This window comes from Carassius auratus, chromosome 1 (assembly GCF_003368295.1).
Source record: "Carassius auratus strain Wakin chromosome 1, ASM336829v1, whole genome shotgun sequence".
In the NCBI taxonomy this organism is placed as follows: domain Eukaryota; kingdom Metazoa; phylum Chordata; class Actinopteri; order Cypriniformes; family Cyprinidae; genus Carassius; species Carassius auratus.
The window spans coordinates 7,392,317-7,416,777 of NC_039243.1; the positions used below are offsets into that span (position 1 = coordinate 7,392,317).

Below are 24,461 nucleotides of genomic sequence, written 5' to 3' on the forward strand. Positions count from 1 at the left end.
TATTTTGATAATTACCATTATTATTTACCATTATTAATTACCATTACCATTATTAATTCCTTTGTTTTGTTTTATCAGTATTAGGTAAAGCTGTTACCTTTCCTTTCTACATATATAGTTACTCAATTGATGTTAAACGAACCAAACCTTAATTAACTTTAAGTCTCCTTTGTTCATCCTTTGTGTATTTGATTGTAGAACTCCCTTGGTGATTGGACAGTCATCTCAGGTTTCCAGTGAGCAAGGCTGCCCGACTGGTGCCCGACCACTAGCTGTGAGTGAAACTCAGGTCCTCTTGTCTCTGTTCGTTAGCGGCACGCAGTGGAGACATCAGCAATTTTGTCACTCCAAAGGTTGTGCTAAAAGTCACAAGCCATTCGAGACGGCGCCACGCCAGAGTAACGGAGGACCGGGGACACTGCGGTTGAGTGTTTGGGGAGCACCGGAGAGGTTGACCAAGCCACTGGTTTCCACCTGAATGACTTAAATTCACCCAGGTAAAAAAACCCATCCACTTATTATAAGCCACAGAATATTAGATATTCCCCCGGATATATTTTAAGTGTTTGACCCTTTTGCTTTTTAAGCCACACCATATTTCTAGGTTTCCTACCCAGATAGCCCACTCACCTGTTGGCCCTATCTTAAAACCTAGCAGTAGGCTTAGGCCTCCTTATTCTCACTAACACATTGTGTTTCTATTGTTTTTATCTCATTTCAAGTGTTGTTTCACTTTGATCTTTTCCTATCCTCTGTTCTGTTGTGATTTGTTTCTTTCATTTCACATAGAGACAGTAACCTGTGAGCCACCAACGAAGCTAAATAGTAGAACGACCACCAGCAGCCGGTGTCATCACGCGACCCGCTAGGCTACTGCCTGTCAAATCTCCATTTCAGGTCCTTCGTTGACCCAAGTTAATTGGCTACTTAACTGTCTGACTGTTTGCATCAGTTAGCCCCAAAATTCTCATAAACGGCACAGCCCGTATAAATATAGCTCGTTAAACGTAGAACGAACTTGCATTGGTCTTTTTGTATGTGTGTGCTGTGCTTCTCTCACCGACAGAGAGTCAGGATGTTCCAGTCATCCAGTCCAGCAGTCCACGGGGGCCACCTCTCGACATGGTTGAAAGCAGTGACGAGCCCCTTCCTGCCCAAGGATGCCAGTAACCTGCAGCACCCAGAGCAACTAGACACCGAGCTAGATGAACTGATGGCACACGATCCAAGCCAAAGCGACTACTACAGAGAACTCGCCAGGATCTTCGGAAGCCCAGTTCACATTCTCGTCGCCCAGGCACGGCTCAGTGAACGGAGCAACATCGCGGAGGAGGCCTGGAAGGACCAGGCCCCAACCCAGAGTCATCTTGATCAGCTCCTCCTCGAGACCCAGAACCAGCGCGAGAAAGAGGACGACACAGATCCAGAGCTACAGAAAGGAGTTGAAAGACTTCACCATGCCCTGCAAGATCTTCGCCTCGACACAGATCAAAAAGAACAGCTGGAGAGAGAAGCCAGAAAAGAACTCAACAAAAAAACTCCAGCAAGGTGGCACTCTCCTAAAAAGAGCAGAGACTGAACTGAACGAAAGAGACTATAAAACCTGCGCCTGCAAAACACCCTTGCAAGCGGCCCGAGCTAAATTCAACAAGCTTACTCTGCAGAGAGACAAGCTCCAAGATGAACTTGACACTGTTCACACAGAACTGAGACAATCTCACAGATTACAGAGTGGCTGGATCGGAGAAACGCACACCACAAAGTTTCTCCCGGCCCGGCCCGCCACTCCAACCCTTTCAGCTGAGAACTCAGAGCTGAAAAAGGGGGTGTAAGCTCACGACTAAAGAAATCACCAGCCAGCTTACAAGAACACCTGTCAACAACGGAGGGGAGAGAACCCTTCCAGAGAATGCATGTCACTAAACCCTGCACTGCTCACAGAGAACTTCACAAGCTAGCCAGAAGCATCTCTACATTCAATCCAGATCCTGCAGGAGGACATGACGTTCATGCTTCTTTACAAGCCATTGACTTTCATTTGCAAACTGTCACCAACGTGACAGATGTGAACACATTGTACCTGTTAAAAATCACGTCCAGCCGTGATGTGCATTGTTTTCTGGATCGTCAACCAGAGACTGTCAAAGCGTACTACCAGCAACTGCTACAGACTTTGATTCTTGAATTCTCTGATCCAAACTCAGACCATGGGCTCACATCAGAAAAACACAGTGCAGCCATGTCTGAGACAGCAGAGATCCGGAGGGTGCTGAAAGATCTTCTTCACATGAAAACTCGCAAGGAAGATGAGCCAAGCACCCAGAACACTGCCCGTCATCTACAGACCACAGAGCTAACTGTCACAGCACAAAGTGACAACAACACCCTAGCTCCACAGCCGACAGCTGCACACCCTGAACGAGACAGCACAGGTCCTCACACCAGGTACCACAAACACAAGGTACCAGAAAATGCTGTTTTGACTACCTGCCTTCGCAGCGAGCTACACAAGACCGGTCCTCACCACCCATCGATCGTCACACCTGCCCTGATGCCAACATTCCTGGGCAGCCTTGTCAAAAAGGGGGTGGACCGAAAAGGAGTCAGCAGGGAAGACCTGATCGACACAGGATTAAACCTGACGGTGATCCCATCTCACCTTTTCAAAAGACTCCAATTTGAAGCTAAGAGACCAGATCGAACTCTTACACCTCAAACTTATGAACTGAATGTACAGGCGTACAGACAGAATGACATCCAGTTTGAACAGGTTGTTTCCATTCAACTGACAATCGTTCTGATGAGTCTAATACATCCAATGTATGTCCCACCAATGAACACTCATACATTTCTCATCGACAAAGACCTGCTAGAACACTTTGACCCTTTTCTGAACTTCAAACAGCTAAAAGACTTTGCTCAAGTGCGAGAACCTTTTTCTCTCCAGCCACACAGGTTGCTAGAGCCAGACTGTCAGGTCACAGAGGTCACGGGAACCCCAGCAGCCAGCCATGAGTACAACACCCTTACGACAAGCTCAAGTTCATGCCTCTGTACCTTAGTCAACAAACAGGGTACGGTGGTACCAGCTTACACCAAGGGGGTCGCTGTTCGGCTCAACCTGCAATGTGGTCAAACCTTACACCACACGCTGGGTTTCTTCCAACCCTCAGCTGAATGTGTGTAACTCGGACTCACACTTGCAAACAACAAACATGTCAAACACCAATACCTGTTCCAGCAATGTGATAACATCACAAAAACACACAATGTGATCGTGTACTGGAAGAAGGTAAAAGGACACTCGAAGCTACCAAGTCTAGACAAGGACATTAAAGATCACACTGACACCCTTGCCAAAACTGGCACACTAAACAACATTCTGTGGTCACTCCCAACCCACCCACCCACATTCAAGGTTGAAGTGATTACACACAACATAAGAACTTTACTAGCTAAACTGCCTACCTCAGAATCGCTTACGCTTGCTCCGTTGTCTACACAGACCAACATAGCGGACATGCGTGCTTCTGAAACCTCGATAATGACTTTGCTTTACCACCTCTCAGACCCCTCCATCCACCCTGGCAACCAGTCTACAGTCCCTGACAACCAAAGCCCCAGACCACTGCATGATACACAAAACATGCTGCGTGCACAAAACAATATTGTGGGTTGTGCACCGTCTGACATCACAATGCCAGGGCTTGTAATGCCACGGAGCAAAAGGGGGATAATGCCAATATATTTCCATGACGCAGCATGTGCTGCACCACACAGCACCAGAGCCACTGACAAAACACTGAAGCAAGCATCATGCCAGCAGCAAGATGTGGCAAAACATGGGCAAGGGCGAGCTAAACCCAGTCGCCGCCCACTAAGCAAAGAGGCTGCCCTGTCCAACCAAAGACAGCCCTCGTTTGTTTCTTTCTCCCCTCTCTCTCTCTCTCCCTATTATCTGTACCAGGATGCTGCTGTGGTTTGCTGTCCTGTGTTGTCAGCCAAAGAGAGGACAGCTGCCACAGAGAAAACCGCTGAGACTCCTGATCACCGACGACAGGGCACACTACCCCAGCACTGTAACCAAACAGCTGTACAGCTGTACAGGGATCCGATGGAGAGAGGACTCCCTCACTCACACTGAGACCGATGTCAAACACATGTTCAGCCAACATGAGAAAGTGACGAATGACTTTACCCAGACTCAGCTGTTTACAGCATTAACAACAGACATGCTGTGGAAGGTTAGCTCCTCCAATGACAGCCTAACCACGAGTAAAACCCCACCATACATGATACCCTTAAGCCTTGTGTTAACTGTGCTGTCTTACGCCATCGCCATGCCAGCTGACCTGCTACAAATACACCTGGCCAACTCTCGGGATAGTGCCTTCCTACGGCACGCCAACCCCAAACAGAGAGAAGTGAATGTGCTCCTGAACCAACTCATCAGCGAGTCAAGCCAAGTCTACAGACCTAAAGACATTGTCAGTGTCAGGATGTGGAAAAGCAACACCCACACCAAGGCACACATTCCAGATGTGGTGGCCTACTACGACAGCGACACACAGCTGTACCTGGCCCCAAACACGCACATGTGTACTTTGACCAAAGACATTCATTATCTCTGCCTTAGCAAACCCTTCCTCAGACACATTGCTGAAGGAATCTGCGAGTTGCAACCCTGGGTCAGTGATACGCGCTGCCCTGCCGAAGCCAAGCCTCGTACACAAGTCACAGAAACGCAAGCGGAGATTGTGGGTAACAGATGGCTCGTCAACACTCCTGTGCGCTCAGCTACACTGACCTACGACCAGCATGACACCGCCACCCGTGCCAACCTGCTTGACCAAGTACTGAAAGGTACCACCCAACACATTGACATTACTCCCGTCGACACAGCCCTCCAAGCACTGTCTCGACAGCCCATTCTGAACCAGTCATCTGCGGTCCTAGCCTGGACTGCTGCCGACACTGCACGATGCATCGCTACTGTCATTGGTCACACCCTGACTCTTGGCGTGACCTTCATCCTATACAGGAGACTCAACGAGATGCAAACCTCTACAGCCAAACTCACGACAACTGTGACTGGAGGTCTCCGATGGAATCCCCGGAAAGTGGGTGCCAAGTCAAAGACAACACCGAACCTCATCAAGCTGAGTCCTCAGCTTCAGGAACCACCTGCCATCATGACCCACCTGCTACATGACCATCATGAATCAGCTGTCATCTGCCCATCCTGATGATTGCCGTCCGATGATGTCCACACAGGGACTTCATCTGACGAAAGGGGGAGGTGTAACAGATATGCAGGTCATTGATTCATGGGTTAAATTCTGTTTTACAAATGAAACCCTGTTGGTACTAAATGCCTGGCCTGGCGCCAGCCTGGCTGGACTTAAATTATTTTACGATACCCATGCGAGCCTCAAAGGAGACCTGAAAACCCCCCCAAATTCCTCAACACTGGAGACAAAGGAAACCTTTCGTAGAAGTTCCTTACTTTCATCATTTTATTAATAATATGTATTTTGAATATGTTTGTGGGTACAATGGTTAATCCTTGTTATGCGAGGATTATAATGTTACTGACTTATAAGTGGAAATGCTTGATTTCATTCTTAACTTTCTCAAAGAGCCATGTTTCTGCAACCCCCACTCCTGACCAGGTCGTAAAGCTTTATGACCCCTGGGCAACAGAACAGGAAATCTAAGCCTTACAAAAGAAAAATGTACAATGTACTCAAATGTAGTCTAAATGTATATAGTATTGTTTTCTTTTGGTACATGAGATGTTTCCCATATAAATTGGGACTATCTGCAATTTATTAGCTTGTGTTAATCTTTAAATGTGTGTAATTCTGCATTTGAATGTAACTTCGTGTTTCTATCAGTTATATATATATATACTGTTTGGTGTTTTTGTAATCGTCATGCTTTGACAGACCCACTTATCTAAAGCAAAGTAATGAAAAATTATAATCTGATAATCTGACAAGTCCTAAATTATTAGGGTGGGTTGTTTCCAGAGACAAAGGAACTTTCCCGCCGCTTCAGATCGCGGACGTTCATTGGTGGTTCACGCGAAAAGAGGCGTGAACATCCCAAGCCATAAGAATCGACCGAACAAGGTCCGCCCTCTCTTCTGCTCTTCTTCGTTCTCGGACACGCTGCCCTCCTGTGCGACCCTCGTCGCTCCATTTCGCCTTCCCCCTCAGCACAGGGACTGAGGAGAGGAAAGCCATTATCATGGCTCCTTTGGAAACTTTTGTTTTTGTTGTTTTCTTTTCTTTTCTTTACTAAGTTTATTCAACTATTCGCCTCTCCAAACAAGGAAGACGAATTCTGGAACATTGTTTGTTGAACCTTTCAAACACCGTGCAAAGATGAACGAACACCCCTTTTCCACAAAGGACCACGTGACATCACACGTACGTCGCCGGTACCACGCTCACCCACTGGGCCATGCAAGTATCGTTTTCTATGGAGATTTAAATGCTGCTTTAAAGTGTTGCTATGATCTGATCGTTGTTGGCTTCCAAAAAGGTTACTGACTGATTTTCATACCTGAGCTCATTCTGTGATCTCTCTCGCTTTCTCCATTTCTCTCTCGCTCTCTTTTATTTGGATTCCGTTATGTCTTGTTAAGTATTCTGTCTGTATTGTCGTACGCATATTTACTCTGTATGATTTGTAGTTTGATGTATTACTAGTTGAATTATTAAAAACCCATATATTACATGATTGGCTTGGACTCCACCCCACTCACATTACGAGTCACTGAGAGGTCTCATCTTTAGCTACAAACTTTAAATTTAGAAACTAAATTTATCATAAGGATAGGATGATGTTTTCATGGCCAGAGAATATTTTTCCTTGAATTATAAGTGATATCTTTATTGAAAATTGATAGGTCAATCTGGTTTGCTGGACAAACCACTGTTTGATTTGCAGTAAATTACAGTAAGAGATATCACAACAATTGATATGAAGAATGGAATATTGACATATTAATGAGTAAATTACAGTGCCCTGTGATTAGTATTGGTATAGGCAATTGAGCTATTTTTCATAATCAATAAAATTTAATGTAACTGTCATCTGAGATATAAATTAATCATATTCCTGATTAATTATTCAAATTCCCTATATATCATTTGAGGTAATTATTATGTGAAACTCATTGTTGTTACATAGTTATCAGATAAATATTTTAGAATGTAGTTGGTCTCATTCTTTTCCACTGGGCGAATAGTATTTCAATTGTTTTAAACAATTCAAATCAAATTTTGTTTATGCAGTTTTGCTGATAAGGTGAACATATTTTAGATATTTTTAGCTTATATTTATTACAGTGTAAATATAATTGTCTGACTCGGCGAGTCACTGACAAAGTAGCCTATTTTAAAAAGAAAACATCCAAATTACCATTTTCTTCAAGTTGTATCCTTCAAATACAGTGGCAATTTTCATAATGTTGTAGAGATGACATCAACACCTCCATGCAGCTACGGTTGTACAGTAAACTATTATCATCGGACCTATTCAAACCCGACAATAAACCGTTCGACCACTGAATCCAGCAGTGTCCCCCATAATGTCGAAGTAAGTGCACATCATTGATCAATGTTCTCACTAAAATATTTTTGCATAGCATGAGACCTGCAGTTTAGTTTACAGATGGATTATTGTGCATCTATAGCACTCCTCACTGTCATTAAATCAGCATGCCACAGGAAAAATGATCAAGCGCATACACTAAATTCATAATATTTTTGTTTAACTTCTGCGTAATGACTTTATGTATTATTTTCAGTGCTTATCTCCATTAATGAGAGTGGAATATTTAATGTAAATGTGTATATTGAAATGAAAATAGATTTTAAAATTATTCCTTACTTCATTACTTTTCTCACGCCTGGAAAAAAGTGCATACACATGGTCTAGAATGGTCATAATGTGTGTACATATTTACGCCAAGTAAATTTTTTTATAAATCCTGATATGTGCGTACAAAATTGTGTACACAATTTACATTGCAATTAAGTGATTAACTGAGTGATAATTGTGAATTAGTGATGAACAGCTGCTGTTAACAAACAGAATTACTGAAGAGAAACACAAGAACTACTACAACTGACTTCAGACACAGCCGTAGATAAAATCAACTGAAATAAAATACATGAAATCTCTCAGGATCTGATTAAACAACCCCACAAACAGCATCACCAGCTCCACTTATTAATAACCAGACTGACTTTATTTCTTTCAGACGTCTACAGAAGATCTTATTGAGAATGAACGAAGGTTTAGATGTTGATTTATTGTTTCATTTGAAGTAAACATGTTAGAGATCAGTGTTTGCTTTAGTTGGGCTCTTGACCCTTGACTTCTGTCTTAGTCTTTTCTCTGGCTGTTATAAACTTGTGTTTCTAAAACACATTTGTAGTAATTCAAAAGCCCAGAAGAAATGCCATCAGGTGTTAACCTGTACCTAGGTGTATGATGTAATACTTTATAAAGGTGATGATAATAGTGATGGGAAGTTTGATTCTTTTCCGCGAACCAGTTCTTTTGGACGGTTCAATTCAATAAACCGGTTCAGCGGTTCTTTTACGTTCGACGTAATGACGTCATGGGCGATGACGTAATGGCGTCACGTCTATCAAACATTAAAATATATAAAGTCAGTAATCATAACTTTAGTCAGTTAAGAAACTCATAATCATGAAAAGTTTACATTTGAATTTTGCAACAACACCCAATTACAGTAACAGCAATAATGTGCATATGAGGATTTAAGTCTTGAAGATATAAAGTAAATAAATTAGGTGTCATCAGCGCAGAAACCATGATCCACTTACTAAACATAATCCATTGCGATGTATTTGTTATTAAATTAACTTACATTTCGCCAGATTGCCCTTCATCCAAGCCCTCAAAATACCCGCGCTCATAACATTAGTACAGAATCAGAATCATTCACCAAAAGAAACGAGTAACCCCAGAGTGCAGTCTGGACGATGGGGCGGGGCGACACTTCGAGGCGGAGCGACCCATATTTGTTTTCCTCGCCTTTGATATTTTGCTCCGAGCCAGCAGGGGGAAGTTTGCGTTGAAACAAACAGAACGGTGGCAACTGCAGCAGCAGAGTAATAATGCTATTCCACGTTGATTGCATGAGGTGAGTAAAAGTGGTTGTGTAAGTATCTTATAATATTAAATGTGATGTTCGATCATTTATTTATCCATGGTACGTTCAATTTAAATAATTATTGTTAATAATGGTTATAAATTGCTCATTTTATTGTTCTTTGTGGATTGTAACTGTACACTCTGTACATGGCTTTAGTTCTTAGGTTTGATTTTACAGAGGTATTCCATTACATTTGTCAAGTTATTTGAACAGACATGCATGATTTTTGTCTGTATATTATTATTTTTCAGGATGACATGATCAGGAGGTGGTGGTGTTCTGTTCTCCTGGACAGCTTCACTCCGCAAATGTATGTAGCTGTTTAAATGTTGCTACATGAAACATTACTCTGTTCTATATCTAGCAATATACCTACCTCTTGACATTTGTTCTTTTAGAGCTCAACCACTGAGGGGAGGAACTTCACCATTCACCATGTCTTCAGGCAGAGTCCAGCAGAGCAGGTTATTTGTGCACATACATTCATTAAGAACTAATAATTACATATGTGTGTACATGCAGAGGTATTTTAGTTATTACAGCTACATAGTTGTTCAGATATGAAATTGGGATTATGTACAAGTACTATATTGGTCAGCACTGTGGATTATTTAATATATAACTATCAGTTAACATCAGCATCAAAGACATTTAAAAACATTTCAGCTTAATTCATTTTCAGACAGCAGTGAGTGTTTGAAATAACTTCTGTTCATGATCTAATGTGGATTTTGTTCACCATATAAGACAGAAATATTTATATTCAATGTAAAAGATCTTCATGTGGATCATGCATACAAATATATACAAATATCTCTCTGGATTATTACAATTAATGGCAAAATAAATGTGTGGAAATGTAAACTAATATATCCTACTGACACACTACAGCAAAATATATAAATAATTGGCTAAAAACTATTTTTTTCAATGTGAAAATACTAACATACCTAATACTTCTGCACAGTACTGTATATATTCACATTTTATTAGTGGTATTATAAAAGAATGAGTATGCAGTTGTGACAACAATCTATAGAGTTTTTAATGAGAGTTTTAAAGCAAGGTTGTCTGTATTCAGTGTTTATATAATGTTTAATAACTTTTATATACATGTATAAATAAACCTATGTATGTTTTTGATTCAACAGCTTCCCCTGGAAATCCTCAGGGAAGTTATTTTGTCAGCGGGTGACTCTGCATATTTGACACTTTCTCTGGTTTGCAGATGGATTAGGGATGTGCTCACTCAAGAAGTTTTTCGGAAAGCGGCACACTTTGCCTGGCTAGAGAGTAAGATTTCCCCCTGTTTAATGCTCATTCTCCAATTGAATTTTGTAGTACGAGGCTGTTAAATTTTTTTTATTATTATTATTATCTTTCCTGTATTTTGTCTTTACACTGTTAAGTTGTGGCCAACTGGAAGAATTGTCCTCCTGTCTACCGGAACGAGTTCAGATGGATGTACAGCATCGGGGAATGCTTGCAGTGCAGAGCCCTTTTCAAGTTTAACCCACCAGGGTACAGGGAAGAGGCCGGCGCGGTGATCTTCTGGGCTTTTGTTTACACAGGATTTTGTTCCAAGGACTGTTTTTTTTTTTTATTTATTTATATTTTTTTTTTTTGCGGCATGAAACACATTTGTGTGTTAAGTTCATTGAAGGGAAATAGAGAATGAACTGAGATCAACTGGTTTTGATGTATTAATTGATGTCATTTAAAGTTAAACTTTGCAGTGTATAATGTTTTAATAAAAAAGCTATGGCAAACACGTGCATGACAACAGGTTTCAGTCATTAACATCAGTCTATCATTCTTTAAGGTTTCTCATATTTGATGGTAACATCATTTGCTATGCATTGCTCATAATGAATTCTTAATTTAGGTGTGACAATTCGATGTAATATTTAAATTACCAATGATTTTATAAAGTGTTTAAAGGGGTGATTAAATGTATCATGTTTTTATATAGAAGCAGGTAACTAAATAAATTCAGGATTAATGAGGTTTTCAGTAGTGCAGTTCAGAAAACAAATAACAGAAAGTGACAAGTGTTTTTGGGCAAGTTCTTTAGAACCTTTATAGTTCCTTCCTTGCAAAAAGTAACCATGGATTTATTGTAAGAAAAATATTTGTTGGCATATTAATTACTGTGTGCTGTAATTATAAAAACACCATAGTTTAACTATAGTTTCTGTAGCAGAACCATGGTAAATTTTCGTAGGGGCTAAGGGAATGTTCAGTATATTGTTGGTGACGTTCAGAGACTGGTGACAATTTGTTACACACACAATTATATATACATATATATGTGTGTGTATACAGTATTGTTCAAAATAATACCAGTACAATGTGACTAACCAGAATAATCAAGGTTTTTAGTATATTTTTTATTGCTACGTGGCAAACAAGTTACCAGTAGGTTCAGTAGATTGTCAGAAAACAAACAAGACCCAGCATTCATGATATGCACGCTCTTAAGGCTGTGCACTTGGGCAATTAGTTGAAAGGGGTGTGTTCAAAAAAATAGCAGTGTCTACCTTTGACTGTACAAACTCAAAACTATTTTGTACAAACATTTTTTTTTTTCTGGGATTTAGCAATCCTGTGAATCACTAAACTAATATTTAGTTGTATGACCACAGTTTTTTAAAACTGCTTGACATCTGTGTGGCATGGAGTCAACCAACTTGTGGCACCTCTCAGCTGTTATTCCACTCCATGATTCTTTAACAACATTCCACAATTCATTCACATTTCTTGGTTTTGCTTCAGAAACAGCATTTTTGATATCACCCCACAAGTTCTCAATTGGATTAAGGTCTGGAGATTGGGCTGGCCACTCCATAACATTAATTTAGTTGGTTTGGAACCAAGACTTTGCCCGTTTACAAGTGTGTTTTGGGTCATTGTCTTGTTGAAACAACCATTTCAAGGGCATGTCCTCTTCAGCATAGGGCAACATGACCTCTTCAAGTATTTTAACATATGCAAACTGATCCATGGTCCCTGGTATGCGATAAATAGGCCCAACACCATAGTAGGAGAAACATGCCCATATCATGATGCTTGCACCTCCATGCTTCACTGTCTTCACTGTGTACTGTGGCTTAAATTCAGAGTTTGGGGGTCGTCTCACAAACTGCCTGTGGCCCTTGGACCCAAAAAGAACAATTTTACTCTCATCAGTCCACAAAATGTTCCTCCATTTCTCATTAGGCCAGTTGATGTGTTCTTTTGCAAATTGTAACCTCTTCTGCACATGCCTTTTTTTAACAGAGGGACTTTGCGCGGGATTCTTGAAAATAGATTAGCTTCACACAGACGTCTTCTAACTGTCACAGTACTTACAGGTAACTCCAGACTGTCTTTGATCATCCTGGAGGTGATCATTGGCTGAGCCTTTGCCATTCTGGTTATTCTTCTATCCATTTTGATGGTTGTCTTCCGTTTTCTTCCACGTCTCTCTGGTTTTGCTCTCCATTTTAAGGCATTGGTGATCATTTTAGCTGAACAGCCTATCATTTTTTGCACCTCTTTATAGGTTTTCCCCTCTCTAATCAACTTTTTAATCAAAGTACGCTGTTCTTCTGAACAATGTCTTGAACGACCCATTTTCCTCAGCTTTCAAATGCATGTTCAACAAGTGTTGGCTTCATCCTTAAATAGGGGCCACCTGATTCACACCGGTTTCTTCACAAAATTGATGACCTCAGTGATTGAATGCCACACTGCTATTTTTTTTTTTTTGCCCAATTGCCCAATTGCACAGCCTTAAGAGCGTGCATATCATGAATGCTGGGTCTCATTTGTTTTCTGAGAATCTACTGAACCTACTGGTAACTTGTTTGCCACGTAGCAATAAAAAAAATATACGAAAAACCTTGATTATTCTGGTTAGTCACATTGTACTGCTATTATTTTGAACAATACTGTATATATATATAATTTTATATATGTATATATAATTTGAATATATAAATAAAGGTAATCCATGACTATCTACATACAACCATACTTCGCATTATATTGCCGTGTCATTTTCAAAAAACAGCGAGTAATGCCGAGGTATAGTGTCTACAGCCGTTGAAGGAATAGACCATTTATTTCTATTCTGCTCGTCGTAATACAAAACTCTTTGTATGTATACGGGATGTTGTGGAAACGCAACAATAAATGCAAAAATACAACATTTATATTCGCTTTTTAATTTGTATTAAAAGTTTATTCATTTGAGTTTCTACTTCCGCATTCCAATCCTGCCCAAAGCGTCATAATTCTCTATACCAATAAGCTGTAAAATCGTCACTCATCTGTACACCAATAAGCTCATCTTAATCATAAACCAATAACCGCTGGGGTGGGCGGGGCGACATGTGTCGCTCCGCCCCAACATGTCGCCCCGCCCCATCATCCAGACTGCACTCTGGGCTACTTGAAAGAATCACTTCGGTTCAGACATGCTGTGAGTCAGTTGGTTTCATGCTAAATCGCGCATGCGCAGTATAATCAGTTCATCGGTTCTCAATCCGGACGCGTCCGACAGAAACGATTCTCGGTTGAGTGTACTGATGATCCGAAAACCGATGCAACCAGTTCTTGACTCGAGAACGAGAACCACTCTAACCGGCACGTGCTGCAGTTCAGTATCATCAGCTGCTCTACTCATGTTCATGTTCTGTTTATTACGAACTCAATTTGTGAATGTGTCATCATTAACTATAAATACAGCACAGATATCTCATAAATCATCCCTTATTCCTATTAAACATAAGAGTCGTTAGAGTCTTAATTATTGTCCAACTTCCCTGAAAACCCATTTGGCCTATACATTTTATACAATATACAGATTGGAAACATTCATCTAAAAAAAAAAAAAAAAATATATATATATATATATATATATATATATATATATATATATATAGTTATTTTATCACACTTTCCCGATGTTTAACAAAATACTTAAAAAATTACACGCATGCGCAGTATCATCAGTTCATCGGTTCTCAATTCGGACGCGTCCAACAGAAACGATTCTCGGTTGAGTGTACTGGTGATCCGAAAACCGAAGCAACCGGTTCTTGACTCGAGAACGAGAACTGCTCCAGCAGTGGGCGTGTTCGTTCGTTATCTGGCTCGGCTCGGTGTTCATCTTCAGTTCGGTCTTCACAGCAGTTCAGTCAGTGTACTGTTTGAGTAAATGAATTACTCCGGGATATTGGTTTATTCTGACTCAGAGGCAGTGTCAGTCACGTTAAAAAGTTAACAATTTAAGTAATTTGTGGATTAAAGCTTATTGGAGACGTGAACCGTTTAAAAGGATTCAAGTCGATTTGGTGAACTGGTTCAACCGGTTCACTAAGAAGAACCGGTTAAATTGAACAATTCGTTCACGAATCAGCCAACACTAGATGACAATTATTCATTATTACTGATCCGTACGGAGTCTAATCTCTGATGAAATATATATGTAATTAGTAGAAGTGGACCTAGTAAAAATGACACTAAGAGCCAGTGGTTGTGTGATAATCAGTTAATATACAAATGATTTTCCAAACATTTTGTACACATTAACTTTTCTTCTACGCCAGTAGTTAGTCAAACACAGACATTAATAATCAGAATATGAACCTCTACAATGGTGATGAAAAAAAAAACATGCTGCAATGCATGCTGGGTACTATTGTAGTACAAAACTCATCCATGGCTCCCAGCATGCTCTGCATAATTTTTTTTTTAATGGTCACCATTGTTGAGGTTCATATTCTGATTATTGATGTCTGTGTGTGACTAATTGATACCATAGAAGTCCAAACTGTTTGGAAAGTCTTTGTTTTAACTTATTACAGAACCACTGGCTCTTAGAATCACTTTTACTATAATCAATCAAATTACACAACACCTATTTCATTAGAGATTAGACTCCGTGTGGATCAATAACTGATGATTATCGTCACCAATATAAAGTACAACAACCTACACCTAGGCACAGGTTAACACTTGATGGCATTTCTTCTGGGCTTTTGAATTACAACAAATGCGTTTTAGAAACACACGGTTATAACAGCCAGAGAAAGCACAGAGACAGAAGTCAAGGGTCAAGAGCCCAATTAAAGCAAACACTGATCTCTAACATGGTTACTTCAAATGAAACAAATCAACATCTAAACCTTAGTTCATTCTCAATAAGATCTTCTGTAGACGTCTGACAGAAATAAAGTCAGTCTGGTTATTAATAAGTGGAGCTGGTGATGCTGTTTGTGGGGTTGTTTAATCAGATCTTGAGAGATTTCATGTATTTTATTTCAGTTGATTTCATCTAAGGCTCTTTTCTTCAGTGATTCTGTTTGTTAACAGCAGCTGTTCATCACTAATTCACAATTATCACTTAGTTAATCACTTAATTACTTGAATGCAAAGTTTTAAAACTTACATGGTTTAAATCAAGGCAATCGGTTTACTCAAACGGTTTGATTTAAGTTAACTTGTCGGGTTTTACAGTGTGCCTATTTTGTGCGTACGCAACGTTTATAAATGAAACCCCTGGTATTTCTCTTTTCTACAGTGATTCTGCTTGTTAACAGCAGCTGTTCATCACTAATTCTTAATCAGCACTTATTTAATCTTTTAATTATCTCATTAACTTCAACACTGCTTCAGTGTTATTTTACCTCTCTGTAGATTGGGACAATATGACACTCTGAGCAGAGTTGATTTTGCTGTATAGTCATATTAGGCTATTTTTGTTTTGAGCAGTATTGAGTGGATTCTGACCAACTTGAAAACCTCTGATTGGTCATTCAGATCAAGACATCAACAGGTATGTTTGTAATTGGCTGCATTGCTCAACACTGTAAAAAATGCTGCAAACAAACCTCTGACACACTAGAGCACAAACACAAGTAAATTGTTCAGTGAATAAAACTAGAATATGATAATTAGCTAAAAAAAATAAAGAAATTTTACTTGTTCTGGTGTTTGTTCCTCCTGCAGTGCTGGACTCAAACATCAGACCTGCATCAGTGAAAACCCCCATACTGTCCCTCCCACCTCCTGCTGTACAGCCGGTGTCATGCTTCTCTATAACGTCCCAGATCTACAGCAAAAAATAAAACAAAAAAAGACAGTTATGTGAAAAACAGTAACAAGATGATTGTGCCATAACATCTGAAAACGATCCTTCACCTGAGTCTGAGTGAGTCTGTTCTTGTTAAGGACATGCACAGCCTTGTCAACCGCCACCAGACCAACTTTAGCTCCAGGATCTCCAGTTATCTGCAGCTCGACCTTATTACCTGGCCCATAGATATTAACCCTCTCATCCTTCACCTTAATCTGGAACTGTTATTACAATGGAAGACACTGATTCAGACCTAGTTGTTTGGCACATCATCTTTTTGTTGTGATGTCTAACCCACCGTTCCCATGCATGTGTCCTTCACATCGACCCAGACTGAATCAGACACCACCTCAGACGAGCCCACATGGTAATAAGCCACAAAGCGGAAGGATGGTATCATGTCTTTGGTTACAGGCAGAGAAAGAGCCACTAGAGATTGTTCTTTCCACTTAAACCTGTCTACTTTTACAATTTGACCTTTACTCAAGATCTGAAAAGGAAGCAAAAGTGATAAAGACACTCTATTATTTCAAACACACGTTATGGTAGTTCATCACATACAGTAATGACACTGTAAAACCTGACAAGTAAACTTAACTCAAACCGTTTGAGTAAACATATTGCCTTGATTTAAACCCTGTAAGTTTTAAAACTTTGCATTCAAATAATTAAGTGATTAACTAAGTGCTGATTGAGAATTAGTGATGAACAGCTGCTGTTAACAAACAGAATCACTGAAGAAAAGAGAAACACAAGAACTTCTACAACTGACTTCAGACACAGACTTAGATGAAATCAACTGAAATAAAATACATGAAATCTCTCAAGATCTGATTAAACAACCCCACAAACAGCATCACCAGCTCCACTTATTAATAACCAGACTGACTTTATTTCTGTCAGACGTCTACAGAAGATCTTATTGAGAATGAACTAAGGTTTAGATGTTGATTTATTGTTTCATTTGAAGTAACCATGTTAGAGATCAGTGTCTGCTTTAGTTGGGCTCTTGACCCTTGACTTCTGTCTTAGTCTTTTCTCTGGCTGTTACAACCGTGAGTTTCTAAAACACATTTGTTATAACTCAAAAGCCCAGAAGAAATGCCATCAGGTGTTAACCTGTACTTAGATGTAGGTTGTTATACTTTATATCGGCGATGATAATCATCAATTATTGAACTGCTAGGAGTCTAATCTCTGATGAAATAAGTGTTGTGTAATTTGATTGGTTATAGTGAAAGTGATTCTAAGAGCCAGTGGTTCTGTAATAATCAGTTAATACAAAGACTTTCCAAACAGAGTGGTCTTCTACGGTGTCAAACAGTCACACACAGACATCAATAATCAGAATATGAACCTCAACAATGGTGACCATAAAAAAAAAAAAAAAGCTGCAGAGCATGCTGGGAGCCATGGATGAGTTTTGTACTACAATAGTACCCAGCATGCACTGCAGCATGTTTTTTTGTCACCATTGTTGAGGTTCATATTCTGATTATTGATGTCTGTGTCTGACCAACTACTGGGATGGAATACAAATGTATGTGTACAAAATGTTTATGAAGCCATTTTTATATTAACTGATTATCACAGACTCTTAGGGTCACTTGTATTAGATCCACTTCTACTAATTACATATTTGTTTCCTCAGAGATTAGACTCTGTACAGATCAATATTTGTGAACAATAGTGAATAATTATCATCACCTATATGAAGTATAACAACCTACACCTAGGTACAGGCTAACACCTGATGGCATTTCTTCTGGGCTTTTGAGTTACAACAAATATGTTTTAGAAACACACGGTTATAACAGCCAGAGAAAAGACCAAAACAGAAATCAAGGGTCAAGAGCCCAACTAAAGCAAACACTGATCTCTAACATGGTTACTTCAAATGAAACAATAAATCAACATCTAAACCTTAGTTCATTCTCAATAAGATCTTCTGTAGACGTCTGACAGAAATAAAGTCAGTCTGGTTATTAATAAGTGGAGCTGGTGATGCTGTTTGTGGGGTTGTTTAATCAGATCTTGAGAGATTTCATGTATTTTATTTCAGTTGATTTCATCTAAGGCTGTGTCTGAAGTCAGTTGTAGTAGTTCTTGTGTTTCTCTTTTCTTCAGTGATTCTGTTTGTTAACAGCAGCTATTCATCACTAATTCTCAATCAGCACTTAGTTAATCACTTAATTACTTAATTGCAATTTATACACTGTAAAACCCGACAAGTTAACTTAACTCAAATCGTTTGAGTAAACCGATTGCCTTGACTGTAATACCCGACAAGTAAACTTAACTCAAACGGTTTGAGTAAACAGATATCCTTAAGTTATGTTAACTCAAACCATTTGAGGAAACCGATTGCCTTTAACCATTTAAGTTTAAAAAACTAACAGTTACGAGTACTCTGAACTTAATTCAGTTGAGTTCCCTGAAAGAAGATATACATTGCAATTAAGTGATTAAGTGATTAATTGAGCTTTAGTGATGAACACCTGCTGTTAAAAAAACAGAATTACTGAAGAAAAGAGAGAAAGGAACAACAGCTGACTTCAGACACAGCCTCACTCAAACCTGACAAGTTATGTTAACTCAAACCGTTTGAGGAAACTGATTGCCTTAAACCATTAAAGTTGAAAAAACTAACAGTTACGAGTACTCTGAACTTAATTCAGTTGAGTTCACTGAAAGAAGATATACATTGCAATTAAGTAATTAAGCGATTAACTAAGTGCTGATTGAGAATTAGTGATGAACAGCTGCTGTTAACAAACAGAATCACTGAAGAAAAGAGAAACACAAGAACTACTACAACTGACTTCAGACACAGCCTTAGATGAAATCAACTGAAATAAAATACATGAAATCTCTCAAGATCTGATTAAACAACCCCACAAACAGCATCAGCAGCTCCACTTATTAATAACCAGACTGACTTTATTTCTGTCAGACGTCTACAGAAGATCTTATTGAGAATGAACTAAGGTTTAGATGTTGATTTATTGTTTCATTTGAAGTAACCATGTTAGAGATCAGTGTTTGCTTTAGTTGGGCTCTTGACCCTTGATTTCTGTCTTAGTCTTTTCTCTGGCTGTTATAACCGTGTGTTTCTAAAACACATTTTGTTGTAACTCAAAAGCCCAGAAGAAATGCCATCAGGTGTTAACCTGTACTTAGGTGTAGGATGTTATACTTCATATAGGTGATGATAATTATTCATTATTATTCACAAATATTGATCTGTACAGAGTCTAATCTCTGAGGAAACAAATGTGTAATTAGTAGAAGTGGATCTAATACAAGTGACACTAAGAGTCTGTGATAATCAGTTAATATTAAAATGGCTTCATAAACATTTTGTACACATACATTTGTATTCCATCCCAGTAGTTGGTCAGACACAGACATCAATAATCAGAATATGAACCTCAACAATGGTGACAAAAAAACATGCTGCAATGCATGCTGGGTACTATTGTAGTACAAAACTCATCCATGGCGCCCAGCATGCTCTGCAGCATTTTTTTTTTTTTTTATGGTCACCATTGTTGAGGGTCATATTCTGATTATTGATGTCTTTGTGTGACTGTTTGACACCGTAGAAGACCAAACTGTTTGGAAAGGCTTTGTATTAACTGATTATCACAGAACCACTGGCTCTTAGAATCACTTTCACTATAACCAATCAAATTACACAACACCTATTTCATCAGAGATTAGACTCCTAGCAGTTCAATAATTGATGATTATCATCACCGATATAAAGTATAACAACCTACATCTAGGAACAGGTTAACACCTGATGGCATTTCTTCTGGGCTTTTGAGTTATAACAAATATGTTTTAGAAACACACCACAAATGTATCCGTTTTCATGTCCACTGTAAAACCCGACAAGTTAACTTTACTCAAATCGTTTGAGTAAACCGATTGCCTTGACTGTAATACCCGACAAGTAAACTTAACTCAAACGGTTTGAGTAAACAGATATCCTTAAGTTATGTTAACTCAAACCGTTTGAGGAAACCGATTGCCTTAAACCATTTAAGTTGAAAAAACTAACAGTTATGAGTACTCTGAACTTAATTCAGTTGAGTTCCCTGAAAGAAGATATACATTGCAATTAAGTGATTAAGTGATTAATTGAGCTTTAGTGATGAACACCTGCTGTTAACAAACATAATTACTGAAGAAAAGAGAGAAAGGAACAACAGCTGACTTCAGACACAGCCTCACTCAAACCTGACAAGTTATGTTAACTCAAACCGTTTGAGGAAACTGATTGCCTTAAACCATTTAAGTTGAAAAAACTAACAGTTATATAACAAATATGTTTTAGAAACACACAGTTATAACAGCCAGAGAAAAGACTAAGACAGAAATCAAGGGTCAAGAGCCCAACTAAAGCAAACACTGATCTCTAACATGGTTACTTCAAATGAAACAATAAATAAACATCTACACCTTAGTTCATTCTCAATAAGATCGTCTGTAGACGTCTGACAGAAATAAAGTCAGTCTGGTTATTAATAAGTGGAGCTGGTGATGCTGTTTGTGGGTTGTTTAATCAGATCTTGAGAGATTTCATGTATTTTATTTCAGTTGATTTCATCTAAGTCTGTGTCTGAAGTCAGTTGTAGTAGTTCTTGTGTTTCTCTTTTCTTCAGTGATTCTGTTTGTTAACAGCAGCTGTTCATCACTAATTCTCAATCAGCACTTAGTTAATCACTTAATTCCAGAATCAGAATCAGAATCAGAATACTTTATTAATCCCCAAGGGGAAATTCTTTGTCACAATAGCCCGCCTTTCAAGCATAAGAAATGAATAAATAAAAATATAAATAGTATAAAAGTATAAATAAACATAAATATAAAAAGCAACATGGAATATTTCACATATAAGTATTAAAGATAATATTACACAGAAACAGGGATATTGTCAGTTAAAAATTAACTAAATGTCAGTGTATCAGGCAATTAGAGGGAGGCGTTATAAAGCTTAATGGCCATAGGGAGAAATGACTTCCTGTGACGCTCTGTGGTGCATTTCGGAAGAATAAATCTTTCACTGAAAGTGCTCTTTTGTTTGAGCAGCACATAATGAAGTGGATGGGATACATTGTCCAGGATGGCATGTAATTTGGACAACATCCTCCTCTCAGACACCACCGCCAGAGAGTCAAGCTCTACCCCAACAACGTTGCTAGCCTTACGGATCAGTTTATTGAGTCTGTTAGCATCTGCAACCCTCATCCCGCTGCCCCAGCATGCAACAGCAAACATGATAGAACTGGCCACCACCGACTCATAAAACATTCTCAACATCGTCCTGCAAATGTTGAAGGACCTCAGCCTCCTCAAAAAATAGAGACGGCTTTGGCCCTTCCTGTAGAGAGCTTGAGTGTTCTTAGCCCAGTCCAGTTTCTTGTCAATGTGCACTCCTAGGTACTTATAATCCTCCACAGTGTCCACAGGGACCCCCAGGATGGAAACTGGGTTCACCGGTGTCTTTGCTCTCTTTAGATCCACAACCAGCTCCTTCGTCTTTGTCATGTTGAGCTGCAAATGGTTCTGCCCGCACCATGTGACAAAGTCCCTCACCACAGCTCTGTACTCGGTCTCATCACCCTCTCTAATACATCCAACCACAACAGAGTCATCAGAAAACTTCTGAAGATGGCAAGACTCTGTATGGTAGTTGAAGTCCGTGGTGTAAATAGTGAAGAGAAAGGGAGAGAGGACAGTCCCTTGCGGGGCCCCGGTGTTGCTGATTATGCTGTCTGATACACAGTGTTGCAGGCGGACATACTGTGGTCTGCCAGTCAGATAGTCAACAATCCAGGACACAAGAGGAGCATCCACCTGCATCGCTGTCAGCTTCTCACCCAGCAAGGCCGGCCGGATGGTGTCGAAAGCACTCGAAAAGTCAAAAAACATGATCCTCACCGTGCTCGCCGGCTTGTCCAGGTGGGGGTAGATACGGTTGAGCAGAAAGATGATAGCATCCTCAACACCAATTCTGGGCTGGTATGCGAACTGGAGTGGATCCAGGATTATTTATTTGATTATTTGAATGCAAAGTTTTAAAACTTACAGGGTTTAAATCAAGGCAATCTGTTTACTCAAACGGTTTGAGTTAAGTTTACTTGTCAGGTTTTACAGTGTATCTTCTTTCAGTGAACTCAACTGAATTAAGTTCAGAGTACTCATAACTGTTAGTTTTTTCAACTTAAATGGTTTAAGGCAATCAGTTTCCTCAAACGGTTTGAGTTAACATAACTTGTCAGGTTTGAGTGAGGCTGTGTCTGAAGTCAGCTGTTGTTCCTTTCTCTCTTTTCTTCAGTAATTATGTTTGTTAACAGCAGGTGTTCATCACTAAAGCTCAATTAATCACTTAATCACTTAATTGCAATGTATATCTTCTTTCAGGGAACTCAACTGAATTAAGTTCAGAGTACTCATAACTGTTAGTTTTTTCAACTTAAATGGTTTAAGGCAATCGGTTTCCTCAAACGGTTTGAGTTAACATAACTTAAGGATATCTGTTTACTCAAACCGTTTGAGTTAAGTTTACTTGTCGGGTATTACAGTCAAGGCAATCGGTTTACTCAAACGATTTGAGTAAAGTTAACTTGTCGGGTTTTACAGTGGACATGAAAACGGATACATTTGTGGTGTAGCTGAATAAGAAATAGCCATAATCTTTACCATGTAGGTGAAATCTATTTCTCCTGGACTTTGTCCTGTGTTCAGACTGACTGTCATTGAATCACCAATCTGAAGCTCTGCAGCCCCGATGCCGATGTGAAGGTAGTTTTGTGAGCCACCTTTAGGAATGTAGGCCTGAGCCGTCATCTTCTTCACTGCCTGCTGATCATCACTTAATTCTGGATCTTTGGTTTTTGCCTGGAAATAATAAATAAATAGTTTTCTGATGTGCTGTGTACAATATGCTCTATTGATTATTTAAAATCTGTTAACTGATCTATTGTCCACTAGATCACCAGTGAAACTGACTGAACACCAGTGCAGTTATGATGGCAGGTCTTACAGTGATCTCCAGTGTTGAAGATCCTCCCTGTGTGTTGATGGTAACCTTTGCAATGCCATTGTCTCTTGTTTGACCTTTGACCCCTCCAGGATTGACTTCCACTTCCACATTCTCAGCAGGTGTCTGGTCAGGATTTGTTACATAGACCTTTTACAAAACCCAGACCAAAAATTTATGAAACTGTTCCACATTTTCTACAGCCATTCTTAACTTTCTAATTAACAGAGGACTTCAGCGTCTTGCACATGAGTGCCACTTCCTTTTACAGAATATAGTTTAATGTGTAAAAGCAGCTACCGAGACGTAGAAGGGCATCCCAGGTTTGAAGAAGTGTGGTGTTTTTCTGAAGTGGATGGTGTACGGTGACGTCACAATCTGAATGCCTCTCCTTTCTGCTTCCACCATTTCACTGCCTGAAACACACGATTAGCTTCTCCTACAATCACACACGTGCAGGTAAACATGTGCAGACAGATCTGTCCAGTCTTACCACTTTCTGTTAATAGACTGACTGAAACATAGATGGATCGTCCAACCAGCTGGTTAATGTTTGGAAAGGTCTTGGTGATCATCTGATTGGTCAGATTTGCTTCGCCTGCTCCTTTCATTAACTACTCATATATGAGAAACACAGCAACATCAGTCTACAAGATACAACAAAAAGGTATTATAAATACTTTTAGTGTCTATAAAGTGTAATGTCTCTCACCTGAACTTTTTTCAGAGATGCAGGAATCCTTATTTTCTTCTCATCTTCCATCACACCAAACACCACAAACGCATTTCCATCCACCTTCTGTCCAAACAGGTACCTGAAAACACATCCAATCTCTGCTTTATAATAAAAATTGAGACACTAGTTGTCCATAACAATCAGGGTATCCGTCGGTCCGTGTGCGTTTTGATAGTTTGTTTTCCAATTTGAAATGAAATAAGCAGAAACGAGAAAACGGCCCCTTTATTTGTTTTTTCGTTTTTTTTAAAAACCTCGAAAAAAAACAGATTTCGGCTTGATTTTTCGTTTTTTAGTTCAGGGGCATAAAACGAATAAATTACTTCAAAATTCGTTTTCCAGATGTGGGCGG

At 39.4% G+C, this 24,461-nt stretch overlaps 1 protein-coding gene across 1 annotated transcript in view; it reads right to left on the reverse strand.

Annotated features, from left to right (window-relative positions):
- LOC113049957 (complement C3-like) overlaps nucleotides 1–24,461 on the reverse strand; it is a 149,971-nt gene that overhangs the window by 113,461 nt on the left and 12,049 nt on the right. Inside the window, exons 8-15 of the mRNA XM_026212713.1 lie at nucleotides 24,086–24,188; nucleotides 23,867–23,987; nucleotides 23,674–23,789; nucleotides 23,377–23,523; nucleotides 23,034–23,231; nucleotides 16,621–16,812; nucleotides 16,388–16,543; nucleotides 16,169–16,298 (exon numbers count right to left, since the gene is read on the reverse strand). Coding sequence (XP_026068498.1) covers nucleotides 16,169–16,298; nucleotides 16,388–16,543; nucleotides 16,621–16,812; nucleotides 23,034–23,231; nucleotides 23,377–23,523; nucleotides 23,674–23,789; nucleotides 23,867–23,987; nucleotides 24,086–24,188 — 1,163 coding nt within the window. The remainder of the gene's footprint in view (nucleotides 1–16,168; nucleotides 16,299–16,387; nucleotides 16,544–16,620; nucleotides 16,813–23,033; nucleotides 23,232–23,376; nucleotides 23,524–23,673; nucleotides 23,790–23,866; nucleotides 23,988–24,085; nucleotides 24,189–24,461) is intronic.